Genomic DNA, 14,829 nt, shown 5'->3' on the forward strand with positions numbered 1-14,829 from the left:
TTCAAAATGTAAAAAAAATATCGGCAAAAAATGTCGCACGTACATCTCAAAGTTCTCTATGCTTGCAAAGTTGTTTCACAAAAAACGAAATTGTTTGTGTCGTGTGTAAAAAGACAAAATTCGGTGCTAAAAATAACTTTTATTGAGACATTTCTTTATCTTTTTTACATAGGATACAAAAATATCAGTTTTTCACTTAAATTGGTCTACACACCTAAAATGTCAGCATGTATGCGCCAAATTTTTATTCAATTTTTTAAAAACTTTTAAAAATGATTTTTCGAGTGGCAGGAGCATATGCACCTAGGATGAGTGTATTTTCTGAAGCATAGCGCACTATTTTAAACTTCGCATCACATGCATCTAACATATATTCACGGGGCACGGAACACTACATCGACAATCCCCAGTGTCAGTATATATGTTGGTTGCCCATTTCTGTAGGCTGCGTACATAGCTTATTACTGTGCTGGTTAGGTAGATGATCGATAGCACTGGGATACTACGGCAGTAAGTAGGAGAAAGGAAAAAAAAACCGAAGTGCCAATGCGTACATAGATTGTTGTGGTTCTGCCCACGCTTATCACGAGGTATGGAGAAATATCTGGTGTGAAAATCAAGTTGCAACAAAAACTCTTCAGAAATTACTTTCCAATTTCTCAATTATTTTGTATTCTAGACTATCAGTTTAGGAGATACGAAAAAGAAAAAAAAACATGCATGAATATGAAAAAACATGCATTGTTGAATTATTTTTCCCGTACCTCACAAGCGAAGTTGATTTTAAACTAAGAACGTTACGTGTTTGTAGAACAAAACTTCCCCAACATATTGTATTTTATTATTTTTTATTAGAAACTTTGCAACATAGTTTTAACTTGTTTTTTTTATCGTAACATGGTCTCCACCTGATATTTTCTCGGTGCTATCAAGGATAGCCAACTTCTAGGTCTACTCACATGGAATGTTGTGACATGCACACAAATAGATTCTACTTAACCACAATAATTCGGGTCGGACATGTTTCAACCGTAGGAGTGTTGGCAAATAATGTTGGAGTGTTAAACTATTACAAATGTGGTGGCAAATTAGGGGTTTCTTTGAGTTCAAACATTTCCAAGGAGATTTTACATGGTTTGAATTCATGGTTCAGATTTGAGCCATTGCCGGCCACTACATAGTGGAAATTGATCTAAGGTCGGAAAGGCTTAAATTTTTTTCCCTTACCCAGAGGCCTATGTAAATAGTTTTTACAATTCTCTTCTTCAAACTGAAAGACAATGCTCCTGCCGGTTTACTTCAAAAAAGGGAGAAGCACTGTCGTATTGGAGGACACATCAAGGTTAGGCTTCACACATGCTCGCATGCTTTCAGTTCGCGTAGGCAGGCGAGAACTGCCTACGACATTAGCAACTATAATTGAGAATCTTTCCCTTTCAAAAATAATCGAGAATATTTTATGTGGCAAGTCCATACAAAAGTCGGCTTATTTGCAAACTGATACCTTAGAGTTCTATACTGAAGCCACCTTCATGACTGCACCGGCCTTTATCAAAGACGGATTTGATGAGCCGTCAGCGATCACTTGTTTTATACTATGAGCTTTTATGTTGTAGTAGTGGTTACAGATAAACGCCCAACGAGATAGATTATCTTTTATCCAAGAAGCAGATGGCATGTCCCATAGCATAATTCTCACATCATACAGTGAAGGTTTCATGTTTGACCAGGCCATATGTGGTGTTTCCTTCTTCTGATCTGGATTCACATTCTATATGTACTTCTATTATGTTTGTATACCAATGACATAGAGACTTACATAAAGTGGATTTCCCTGCTAACTGTCACAGGTTTGTGCAAAATTCAGTATCCGAGAGAACTACAGAAAATGTGTAAATGCATTTATTTATGACGTGGATACAGGATATTTAGTAGTCTCTATGGTAGGTAATGTCATTTAATTAATCTAGGGACCGTTTAATTAGAGTCATGGGTGTAGTTACCCTTCATGACTTTGATAAATGGCACACTATTAACTGAAAATGACATTGCTTTGATTACATTACTAGAGGAGTTTTGTCAAAACAAAAGAAAAAGGATCCTAATTACTCATCTCTCTGGACTCTGGAGCTAGCAACCGTTTACTTAAGTGCACAAAAAATGTTTAAATTTCCAGGAAGAATATGCAAATTAACAAGGTTTACTTAACAGCAGATGAACCGAATTCAGAACAGAGAAAACAGCTATAGCTTGCTAGAGCACCTGCGCAAGTTCTATATATGTCGGTGCAAAAACATCCATGGGTAACTATAAACGGGGTCCCTGTAAAAAGAAGTGTAAAACGGAGAAGGCATCATAGCAATCATCGTAGGCCTAGGGTGACAAACCGGTAAAGAGAAAAAAGGTACCTCCCTCGGTGTTAGAAAAGGTGATGGTAAAATGATTGGGTCGCAGCTCAAATGATAAGATCAAAGAGAAGCTAGCTCTTGGATCCAAAGCCGTACAAGCACACAAACCTAAATTATCAATCAACGGCTTAATATGCCGCCTGATAAGGACATCATGATGTGCTAGTTTCTTTTCCCCTGTTTGCTTGCGCCTAATTTTTATCCTCTCTCCATTTACAACAATATGTATATATATACTAACCGCATAGTTGAAGGGGAAAACCACTGGAAAGTTGCGGCGGTACCTTTTCCGGTGAAGCACGGCTGAAGCGAATAAATAATGGGGGTGATCATAACATTGTTGCTTTCAACGTCGAGGAGCTGTGTGCGTCGTATTCAGTGGTGTCAGCGTCACACAAGGCTGCAAGACTGGCTTAGTTTAGTTGTGCATGCATGCACCAAGCAAGTACCAAAGAAAGCATTCCTAACGAACATTTCGATTTACCTTTTAAAGGCCCTGTCGCAGGGGGTACCTGGGAATTTTATTACCGGAATTGCAGAACCATGAACACCAGATATATATTTTTCAAAAGGAATTAAAGTACGGAAAACTTGTTGCGCTATTTCAACGGAACTGTCTCTGGCATATAACTTTTTTGAGAATTCGGCAGGTGAGCTGCTCGATATATTAATAGAAGGAGATTGGCTCAGTTAATAAGGGAAACCGGGCCCAAAAACCGTACAACGTGACCCAGTTTATGAGGAAAACCGAGTCGAAAACCTGGAAAGTGGAACAAGACTAACACACACCCTAACACGGCAAAAAGTCGGTGCCTCCACAGGCGGCGCCTTCAAGAAGGTAGCGGCATAGCTGCCGCCGTCGCCCGCTCCGAAGGAGCTTGGGTTTTCACCCGGAGACCACACGACACACGCAGCGGCCGGAGATTCCGCACACAATGACGCCAACAAGAAGGGAAACGACACCAAAAGGCGCCGCCGCCATCGGCACTGGCCAGGCACAGTGCAAGACTTTCGTCTGGCATCCTCTCCGCCGCGGGCCAAAAGCAGGGCATGAAGCTTGTCACCACCCAACGAGCCTTAGCGCCAGTGATGCACAAAGCAGCCACCGGGAAGCCGAGCAGCGCAGCGCAAGGCCAACCGCGTCCACCACAAGCCAGACAGCAGCCGCGCCATGGCCGGACGGGGCGAGGAGCGAGGACGGACGAGCCGAGCCGCGGAGAGCGAGCGAAGGTCGAAGCCGCCCCGCAAACCCGCCGGCAGGGCCAACGCGCAGGGGCACCGACGCGAGGAGCCGGCCGGAGATGCGCCGCGGCAGGGACGACGGCGAACCACGCCGAGGCAAGGGCGACGCGGGCAGGAACGCCTCCACCAGGACACGCGGCAGAGAAGAACCGCGGGAGGCCCCGAGGAAGACAGCAGGACGGGACACACACCGGAAGGGCCGGGGAGCGGCGCACGAGCCGCGGCCCTCCGTGCCCGCATCGAGCCCAAACGGGCCCGGATCGGGCCCTCCCCGCCCGAACCGCGCCATGGTCGGGCATCGGCGGGCGGCGAGCTGCGAGGAGGCAGCAGGGGGCCGCGAGGCGCGACGCCACGCGCGAGGGCGCAGGAGGGCGGGGACGGCGGCGACCTCCGGGGTCCGGCGATGGCGTCCCTCCTCCGGACGACCGTGCGAGAGCCCGAGAGGCATAGGTCCTCGCCGCCCCCTTCATCAGCGGCGGACGGCTTAGCCGCCGGCGGCCTCGGGAGGCGACGAGGGAGCGGGCAGGGTCTAGGAGGCGGCGGCGGCGGGCTGGGGATGGGCTCCCCTGTCGCCTGGAGGGGGCGACCGAGGGGAGCGGGGGAGATTTTGCATATGTGCTTGATGATAAGATCTGGCGTCTCTGGCATATATGTCTCTGGCATATAACATTACTGCAATATTGAGAAGTCGTGTGATTCTAGACTATCACAATTCATAGTTAACTATTCAAGTGTCATGACGAGATGATGGTCCATCGGAAATCATATCTTATGGTCCCGCAGTTCTGGAGACGATCTAAACATCTCTTTTTCATTTGTTTTACCTGTCTTATTCAAGCTTGGAAGCAACTAATTAAACAGATCCATCCTTCCTTGCAAGGAAACCCATAAATCTAGTTGGCTTGTGCATCTGGACCACAAGATCATCAGCCCAGTTAGCCCCAAATCTTGCTTACATCCAATCGGATCACATGCATAGGCGTGACTCTGAAGCTGGTAAAATCATTACGGACTTCACTTGTCCCTGAAGAAACAGCATCGATCCCAGCAGATCATAGCCTGGATTTGGATTCCCTCCCTGTCTTCGACAAATGCCAAACCAAACCACAGATCAACCAACCACTCCTAATGACTACATGTAGTACTATAGTTATTAACCACGGATTAGCCTGACCATGTTTGAGGGGAAAAAAGAGGAAGCTTCTTTCTTCAGAGAAAAGCATGAACTGGCTTTATCCTGATTATGGCTGGGAGCAGGACCATCTTCTGTTTCCACAAAAATCCAAGATTGTTAGCGTCCAGGATGGGAGCTGTCATTGGCTTTGGCATGTTAATCTTCTTTGCCAACTGTTGACACTCCGTAACCAATTGTGCGGTGTGCATCTGTACAAAGTTATATGGGTGTACTCCATTAACCTTTTGAGCAGCACCTACCCAACAAGTGAAGTTAGGACCAACTGTTGACAACAATACTTCAACGGCCACAATGAAAGAGAGCCGGCCAGTTTGGTTGCCTCTGTGTACACATGAACGCCATAATGTGGGTTTCTTGAGCCATCATCGGAATGGACTTTTATACGCAGATAAACGTCGCCTGCAGATGGGAAAACATAGTGGATGCAACAGAAAAAATAGGAATTCTGTATAAAAATGTTTGGAAAATCATACCTCGAGATCTCTAAAACTGACGGCAGTTTGATGCCACTAGACAACGAGGAAACTGAAGAGCTGGCACCTGGCTGGGATATAACCGAAAACAGATGAAAGTACATCTGAGCTGGACCAAACCAATGTGTTCTCAAATGACAAATCAGCTTTTGATCTCTCTTCTCTTCGACATCCCAGACCTCTCGAGGTGGCAAAAATTGGCCACACTCAGATCATGACTTACCATGTGATTCACAGCTGCTAGCTTCCTTCTTATCTGGTTAAAGTGCTGGCATTTAGCTTGTACTGTTGCACATCATGGTTGCAGCAAGTATTTCTCCCCGTAGTTCGTTCCACAGAAGGTACTATCACCTAGAGTACAAACTTGAGTCTCATTGTTATTACAGGGCAGAGTGACAGACCACACAAATGCCAATCAGAAGTCCTTTCCACCATAATTGCTCAGTTATTACAGGTCGAGTGAGGTGAAAATTGCTGGTGTGCCTATTCAGCTTGGTCTTGCCCAATGATTCATCGAGCACACTAAGGCTCCAGTGCACAGGAAGCTCTCCCGGACTAACATTTCAATTGAATGGTGCAGAAACTATACGCCGTGTAAAATTTTCTGACAACATGCACAATTATCCGCCCCCATAACCATAGCACGCACTGCACCTCATACAGGTTCAGTAGGCAACAATAGACTGACGAGATGAGCAAATACTTTAAAGCTCGAAGCTGAGCCATCTACTACTTGGTAGCTTTCGAGGAATCAAATATTGTTCACTTTGTCGAAAACCCTAACTCAGCAAAGCATCACATCTGACAGAACGAATTCTCTTACACACTGTCCTCATAAAAAAATTCTCTTGCACATTGCCGCAAGGATGACCACCAATTGGAATGGGATCTGCAAAAGTAAAACGGAAAAGAAGGAAAATAGTAAAGCTTCTATTTCATCTGGTTGCTACTACAGGTAGGAAAAGGGTAAGAGATGTAAAGCCGAAGTGGGGGGAATTATGAGTTGGTGGTGGCTATTCCCTTGCCAGAGGAGTCCAGCCAAGAATGAAAGCTATACACAAATACACACTAGGCAACATGGAGAGACATGGCTCCCATGTTATCCCGTGCAATCCCTGTTCCCCACTTGTGCCCTCCCGTTGCACATGGCCTCAATAACCAACCCTTCCTCCCATATCTCATAGTTAACAACTTAACATTTGCTACGGGCCCTTCCTACAAGGAACAACTATCACCACGTTGCTTTCCCACCTCCTTTGTACCCTAGACTTCTGCATTGAACAGTGCTTTATTGTAAGCATTGTATGGCACACCAATATCTCCACTATTAGTAAAGCAATTCGTGAGGGAATCATCAGATAGCAAGCTTCTGTGAATTATTGCATGCACTAACTAGCATTCTTATGAGCATGAACCGAACTACAGGATAAAAAAAGCCCCAAGCAAAATCATAGGTGCTAAAAGTGCCTAACAATTGTGAGATGGGGAGGTCTTTACTGAACATCGCTTACCACGCACTGCATATATACAGTGCTGGAGCTCAGTATGTCCACAGCTGATGGAGAAGATTAATATTCCAAATTGGTGGAGTCTAAGTTTGAAAGTGACATGTTTTATCATTTCACTTTGATGTCCATCTACACCACCTCTCCTTGTCAGGCCAAACTGAGGTGTACCATTATGTCATGTCGTAACATATAAAAAAGTAATATTTGGGCTAGCGGCCCAGTTGATTGATTAGATAACTACATGACTCGCTTTGGAGTCCACAAGGGCATTGCACACTACAGTAAACACTGAGATAAAGAATCCAGATGCCATAAAAATATAGCAACCTTACTGTTGACCGACAGGAACATATGAACATAAAAATTCTTTCAACTTTCTAGCCATACAGGTGGGTTGGCCTTTGAGGGGTCCTTTTCACAGACCATACTTACAATCGCCAGAATTTTGATGGAGACAATATAAACAAGTGTTAGATGAGAAGTCTTAGGGCTCACATATTAGCTAATAAAGGAAACCTTTCGATCATCACCAAATAGCCTAAAATAGGAAGATTCTCACCAAGCTGGGTCTCATGGCTTGTGGGTTGATATGCACGAGTGCTCATAAGCAATGTTTAAAATAGCCGGCTACAGAATATAGCCACGACCTTCCAAAACAGCTATAGCACGGCTATAGCCTGGCTATAGCCGGCTATTTAAGGACTTTGACACCTTTTAGCGGGCTAATGCAGTTAGCCGCACCATGCGGGAAAGGCTATAGCGGGCTATAGCCCGCTATTTTAAACTATGCTCATAAGAGCCAAGCAACTACCCAAATAGCAGAAGCCAATGTAAGATTCGTCATCTGTAATAAACATTTGGGAATAAGTCATTCAAGTATAGACTTGATGGTAACAGATGGAATAGAAGAGGTTTGGTCCAAATTCCAAACAGATCATCATATCATAATCATAAATCCTCATCAGATAACTATGAACATCAATCAGTCTAGAGCATGCAGAATTTGTATAATTGATGTTTTCACTGAGAAGCTCAAGAGAACAATTCAGCAACATTATACTCTAGTTAATGTAGAAAGGGCGGTGAATGGAATCAATAGGTACCCAGGATATTGCTTGAAGACAGAAGTGACATTACACCTCAAGGACATGTTTAGCATTTATGAGAATTAACTGTCTAAACACAAAATCAGAGGATTCAACAATCGTACTTATATAGTTTCCTTGTACTTAGGAAAATACAAAGTCAATTGATATATACACAGGTATAACTGAATTTGCAGTCACGATAATAGAGTTTGCAATGAAAAGAGAGTATAGATAAGCATATGATAGCTAGCCTAGTTGCAGCCTTACCGCATAGGAATCTAAGCAAGAAAAATATTAACTTGAGTTCTGCACAGTCACCCTCCTTATCTTATCTTAGATATATGTCAAGTCAATATAGCACCCTTTCAATCATGCACACCAGGATATGTCCTTCAAATATATTATCATTGCTTCACTCAACATAACTAGCTTTGAAAATACACCAATGCCTTCCAAGTTCCTTTACAGAATAATGAAACGAACCTTACACATCATATAACAATTTGATTACGACATGAATAATGTTGCACATGATATGATGCTGATGGATGTAATCCTGTTCAAAAGTAATAATAATCATTCCCTCAGTTAATGTCTTTAATCACTATCATGGAAAGAGTTGCTAATACTCACAAGAGTATATGGAGAGACACACTATTTTCAATAATTTAAGCACAAACAAAAATCAACAACAACAGCATCAAAGCCTTTTTCCCAAGTAAGTTGGGGTAGGCTAGATAAGAAACTCAATGGAAACATAAGAAACCAAAACAAGGAGAGAGAAAAAAAACAAGTAACTGTATTGCACAAACAAAAATCAGAAAAAGAAAATTAAGGACGGTATTCCATTGCACCAAAATACATATTCCCACTCAAGCCATTATGGAACACAGTTTCTAGCATCCAGCCCTGCCAAGTAATTGTCACGCCTAACAAGTTCCAAACTCCTTAGCTTTAATATTTCAAATGTTGAAAAATCATTTAGTAAGTTCAGCATAGAAGCTCAAGTTACCCAAACAAATATTTATTAAGTTCAGTATTAGAACCTAACCAAACACAGTACTGTATGGCAGCTGCAAAACCCTGGAACATATTACAATTGACATCTGAATTCAGCTGGCAAGAAACATGGAAAACCCAAACACAGATGCTTATTCTACTGGAGAAGAAGCCATCAGAATTCTTACCTAAGGTACAACTTTAAACATTACTTTTTTTGAGGCAATGTTCAAACATTACTAATGTAGAGAATCAAAACGAAACTGAGTTGGAGGACGTGTGGCGATACAACAAGGAAGCGAAAATCCCCAGGAAAACCGCAATAGCAGACTGTTTGTGTTTATTGTAAATGTAAATATTCCATAGCTGAGACGACCTGATAGTGATTACACCTGAGATTTTGGTCTTCAGGCTATTACACATCAACCTGATGACGGCTTCAGCACATAGTGTGAGAACACAGAAACCCGGGCTGGATCAGAGAAGATGAATGGGGTGTGTTTACTGATCATCCTCACAATGTGGTGGCTTGGGAACCCACGCAATGACTGCATGTTCCAAGGTGCATCACCAGATTTCCTGCACTCATCGATCATATCATTAGCAAAGCCAACTGTGGATAATCACTGGAGCTATCTGCACGCTAGAGGAGGCTATCATCAGTGGCGCTCAGGAGGCTATCTGCACGCTAGACCTCCTGACGGAGTTTAGGCTGCCCAGCCTGTAGATTTTCTGTTTTTTCAGTTGCTCTGTTTTCTGTAGCCTAGGTACCTATTTCTTAGTTTTCTCTTCCTCACTTTCCTTTTGGTTTGTCCCAGTTGTACGGTTTACGTCATTTCCCCGGTTGCTTCTTACGAAAAAATAGCACGCAGCCAGATGCGAGTTGAAGAAAAACATCTAAATTTTTTATTTTCCAAATCCTTCTGTATATCCCTCTTGCAAGCTAACTGAAATGTATTGGATAGGGCTATACGTATTTGTTTGTGCCAGGATCCTAGCTGTCATGTAGGTCTTTGTTGGATTAACCGGAGATGGAGTACAAACAAAGGTTCCATGACAAGTGAAGGTATATAGCATCAATGCTACAATCTTTGGGTCAAATGATGTTGTAGCATGTTACTTGTTGTTTATTTGGCGCTTACTCTTGCTATTCCTTGGAGGCAATCAGGACCGTTTGACTTGTCCAGTATCCAGTTTGATTGTGCGAATACTTGTTAAATGTTACTATGAGTGAGCAAAAAATATGTATGAGCCAAAGAGGAATTCTTCGAATTGTATCAGCCATTTCACCAATTTTCCTCCGCATCTTATCAAGTGGTCATGCTAGAGATAAAAACAGTTGAAATGGACATCATATTTACCAGAACTCTTCCCAGAGAGGTTGAATAAAATAAACAAACTGTCCGAGGTCATACATTGTAATTCATCAGTTAGATGCACTATTCTAGTTCTAGATTAAAGCTAGGTGTGTAGATTCAGTCAATGATCAATCAACATAGGTACAGTTGACAATAGTTGCTGAGACGAGCTCACCGGGCCACCGCAAGAGTTAACCATACATCGCCGTAAAAGGCTTATGCTACACAATCATTGATCAACAATCAGAAAATGAATAAGGGGATCGATCATCTATAGGAGAATGTTGATCACGGACCGTTCCTCACATCCGGATCCTACTATACCTAAAGCAACAGCGAACTGCAGGGATTTCAATTCAATAGAACAGTGCGATAGAGGTCGGCATCGTGTGGCCGATAAAAGCTGCGGGAATGGCGTGGAACAGAAATTACCCGGCTAGCAGCCGGTAATGGCAGTGGCGACGACGGCAAATACCTGATGGCTGGTGAGCGGCGGCGGGATAGACAAGAGGTGGTCTCCTCCAAACCGAACCGGATCGAGTCGCTTGAAATGGGTACGGGCGCCGATCGGTGAGGGAGGAACGAGAAGAAGCGCGCGGCCTCCTCCTCGGTCCCCTCCGTCGGCGGGACGCAAAGCCCTCGCCGGCCGCGCGCCGGGGCAGTTTCGAGTGCTGCGGGACGGCGACGCCGTGGAAGTGGTGGTGTGCCGCACGGGCCGTGAAACTTGGTTACAGGCCGTGAAAAGAAATGGTGGGCTGGACTGTCGCCTCACGGTCCCTAGCGTTTTTCCCGCAAAAGAATCCCAACTCCGGCGGCTGGCGGCAGGCGACGGCGAGCAGAAAACAATGGGGGATGAGACGGAGGTGCTGCAATCGGTGAGCGACCTCCCCGTACAGGACCCTCCCGGGGAGGAGTTCTCCGCTGCCGACCTCAGGTGGGCCAAGCACCACTGCGACGATGTCGCGCTCGTCCCCTACGACCGGATGGAGGCCTTCATCAGCGGCGAGCGCCACAACCCCGAGTACCCCACGAGGTTCCACATCGAGCGCGGCGGCAAGAGCGAGAATTACATAATGTACGCGTTTCCCTGTTGCCACTTACCCTGCTGTGCTGCCCCTGCTTTGCTTGCTTTGTTTTTGGGGGAAGGACTATGCTCACCATGTTTAATTAATTCATGGCTTATTACAACTTCTTAATAATCAATAGGGGCGAAGCTCTCGGTAGGGCACCTTGGTTTTTGGTGAATACATTCAGATGCATCTGCTTTTTTTGAATCGAAAATGAACTATGAGAAAGCTATGTTATTTACGTGAACACTGCACAAAACCGACTCCAAAAATTAGGACTAGGTACCAAAAGCATAGACTTATTTTTTAGGTTCAATGTGAACAAATTGCTTGTCTTACATAGATTTTATCATGAATCTTACTATATACGAAGTACTGTACAAGATAAGCTTGAGCTATTCATGATTCATACGTGGAGAATTATAGAATTTGGAGATTTCTTGATACTTGAAAGACACTTCGAGCAATATTATCACCTCCGAGTTGGCGTTGCTTTTAACTATGCCGACGAAAGAATTGAAAGAAATTTCCCCGTGACAAAGATCGTCAACACTGAGGTGCACATCAAGCGAGTGATATTTAAAAGTTTTGATCGATAGAGTTACACAAGATTTTCATAAAATAAGATCAAGCCTTGCCAATGAGGTGACATTATTGATATGCTTTTATGTTCTACTACTTGTAACCAAATTGTTTCTATTTTTATTTTATTCTTAGTATACTAAGTGATTGTGTTAGAATACTATATAACATTAATTTCTCAGGGTTATTTTAATCTTTGCATCATATTTTACGGTTCATCCTACCTCAAATTATTTTTGTTCTTCGCCATCATTAGTGTATCATGTACCAAATCGATTCAGGTATTGGTGCTCGTTTGGCCCAGAGAATTACGGCGAGGGGTGGGAGATCTTGCCTAGCAGGAAGTTCAGGCTTAACTCAAGAAACCGTGCGGCTCGCCCGCAGTCGATGCGAGGCTGCACGTGCCATTTCACGATCAAGCGGTCACACGCCCGGCCCTCGGTTGCGCTCATCATCTACCATGAGAGGCGCCACATCAACAAGTCTGGTTTCGTATGCCATGGACCCCTGGACCGGGATGCCATCGGGCCTGGTGCAAGCAAAGTGCCGTATGTCGGGAGCGAGATTCGGCAGCAGACCATGTCGTTGATCTATCTTGGTGTCCCCGAGGAGTACATCTTGCAAACTCATATAGAAGGGATACGACGCTACTCTGGCTCCGACGCAAGGGCCAATAGCATTGCTTCACAGTATGTCCACAAGCTTGGGATGATCATCAAAAGGTCTACACATGAGTTGGATCTCGATGACCAAGCTAGCGTCAGGATGTGGGCAGATAGGAATAAGAAGTATGTGTTTTTCCGCCAGGACGCCACCGAGACAGATGCATTCGTACTAGGGATACAAACTGAATGGCAACTGCGGCAGATGATCCGCTTCGGTCACCGGAGTATTTTGGCCTCTCACTCCTCATTCGGTGTAAGCAAGCTCAAGGTATCTTCTGATCACACAGCAAAAGTTGACACTTGCTTGTGTGGTTATACTTTTATTAAGCAACATTTTATTCTACACGTCTCTATTGGTGTCTCTAGGAGCAGGTTTCACCATTTGTTTGACACCCTACGTACTCCTTGCTGCAGTACCCGCTGCACACAGTTCTTGTATTCGATTCAAGACAGCAAGCTTTGCCTGTTGCGTGGGTTATAACTCGATCAGTTACCGAGCAGGACACTTTGAGATGGATGAAAGCACTAACTAGTAGAATACATTCTGTTGATTCGACCTGGAGAATTGGCGGGTTTGTGATTGACGACCCAACCTCACAGCTGGAGCCAATCAGGTATGGCATAGATTATGACACATGATCCAACCGTGAAAATATTCGCTGTAAATAGCGTATGCTAGTTTATTGCCATTGACGAAATGTGCCATTATTTATCAGGGATGTATTCTCCTGCCCAGTATTGTTTTCTTTATGGCGCATAAGGAGAACCTGGCATAAAAATATAATCAAGAAATGCAGCAACATTGAGGTGCAACGAGAAATTTTTACACAACTGGGAAAATTTATGCATAGCATCTGGAGCGAGAAAAATCCCATGGATGCCCTGCAGCAATTGTTTCAAGACTTTGTTGACCAAACCACCTTCATACGGTATTTCAAGTCATTTTGGGTTCCCAAATTGGGTAAGAACCTCAGGTAGTAGATTCAAAATGTACATTGAATTGCAAATGCTCGTGTATATGCTAACAGAGTTTCTTTTTATGTCATTGCCCCATGTAGAGATGTGGATAGATACCATCAGAACTTTGCCGCTAGCATGTCAGGAATCCTGTTGTGCAATAGAGTGTTACCATCTAAAGCTAAAACTTAAAGCATATGATGATTCGCAACTTGATGCTCTCCAACGTGTGGACTGGTTGGTGCACAAGCTCACAACAGAGCTGCATTCAGGCTACTGGCTCAACCTATATGCAGATGAGAGCGGTTCATTTCCTCAGGTGAAAGCAGAGTACATTGCATCCACTTCATGGCAAAGGGCGATGCAGATACCTGATAAGGATGTTTTCTTTGATGACAAAGAACCTCTTTCAGCCAAGGTGGCTAGACAGAAGGATGCTAGTCAAAAGCGCACTGTATGGAATGCCGGGTCTGAATTCTCTCTGTGCAGTTGTTCATGGTCAATGCAGGGTAACCTATGTAAGCACATCATAAAGCTTAACATGGTGTATGCACCACGGAAGGATTTCCAGCCCTCGCTATCATTTCAGTCGTTTCAGCGCATCTTACTTGATCTGTGGCAAAAACCGCTGGATGATTCATTCTCACTTGATCTGTCGGTAGCATGGGTTATGCAAATGCAGGAGAGGATCCAAAAAGTGGCCGAGCTTGCTACATCTGATGGTATTGCCCAAGTTGCAGGCAAATTGCCAATTCAGTGGACTAACAAGAGAGGGAGAAGAACATCTGCTAGACGAACCAGCGCCATACGTGTTCTTCCTCATTCAATTGGCAGTATACAAAGAGATTTGACTCCAGAGAAGAACAAAAAGAGGAAAAGGTTGTCCACCTTTTCAGGCTAACTACTATTAATTATTGACTGTTATTACCACGGATTTTTTTCTCTCTCAATGTGATTCGACAGGTAACTGCGATTTTTCGTTTTCTATAATTCTATTTCATGCGGTTACATCTGGCTGAGAAAACTCATTTAGCTAGTTGTAAACTTGTAATCAGATTGATTTAGGCCTTAGATCATCTCACCTTCTGCGACCACCCGTTGGATGATTACATGGATATAATTATTCAGGCACTAATAGTTCAGTTCGAGCGATGAGTTATTTGCAAGTTTTCTACAAGCTACTGGGCATTGTATTACTTGCCTGCCATGGCGGCTTATCGGTCACTATGTCAGTACCTGCTGAAGGCTGTTGAATCATTATGGGAGCCATTACTGTGCTGCAATTGT

At 43.9% G+C, this 14,829-nt stretch overlaps 1 protein-coding gene across 1 annotated transcript; it reads left to right on the forward strand.

Annotated features, from left to right (window-relative positions):
- Positions 1-11,116: 11,116 nt before the first annotated feature.
- On the forward strand, positions 11,117-14,443 carry LOC124706244. Its single transcript, XM_047237899.1, has 5 exons — positions 11,117-11,352; positions 12,202-12,853; positions 13,000-13,199; positions 13,302-13,546; positions 13,644-14,443. The coding sequence occupies exons 1-5, from the start codon at positions 11,117-11,119 to the stop codon at positions 14,441-14,443; spliced, it is 2,133 nt and encodes a 710-aa protein (XP_047093855.1).
- The last annotated feature ends 386 nt before the right edge of the window (positions 14,444-14,829 follow it).

The sequence above is a fragment of the Lolium rigidum genome, chromosome 4 (assembly GCF_022539505.1).
Source record: "Lolium rigidum isolate FL_2022 chromosome 4, APGP_CSIRO_Lrig_0.1, whole genome shotgun sequence".
Taxonomy (NCBI): Eukaryota; Viridiplantae; Streptophyta; class Magnoliopsida; order Poales; family Poaceae; genus Lolium; species Lolium rigidum.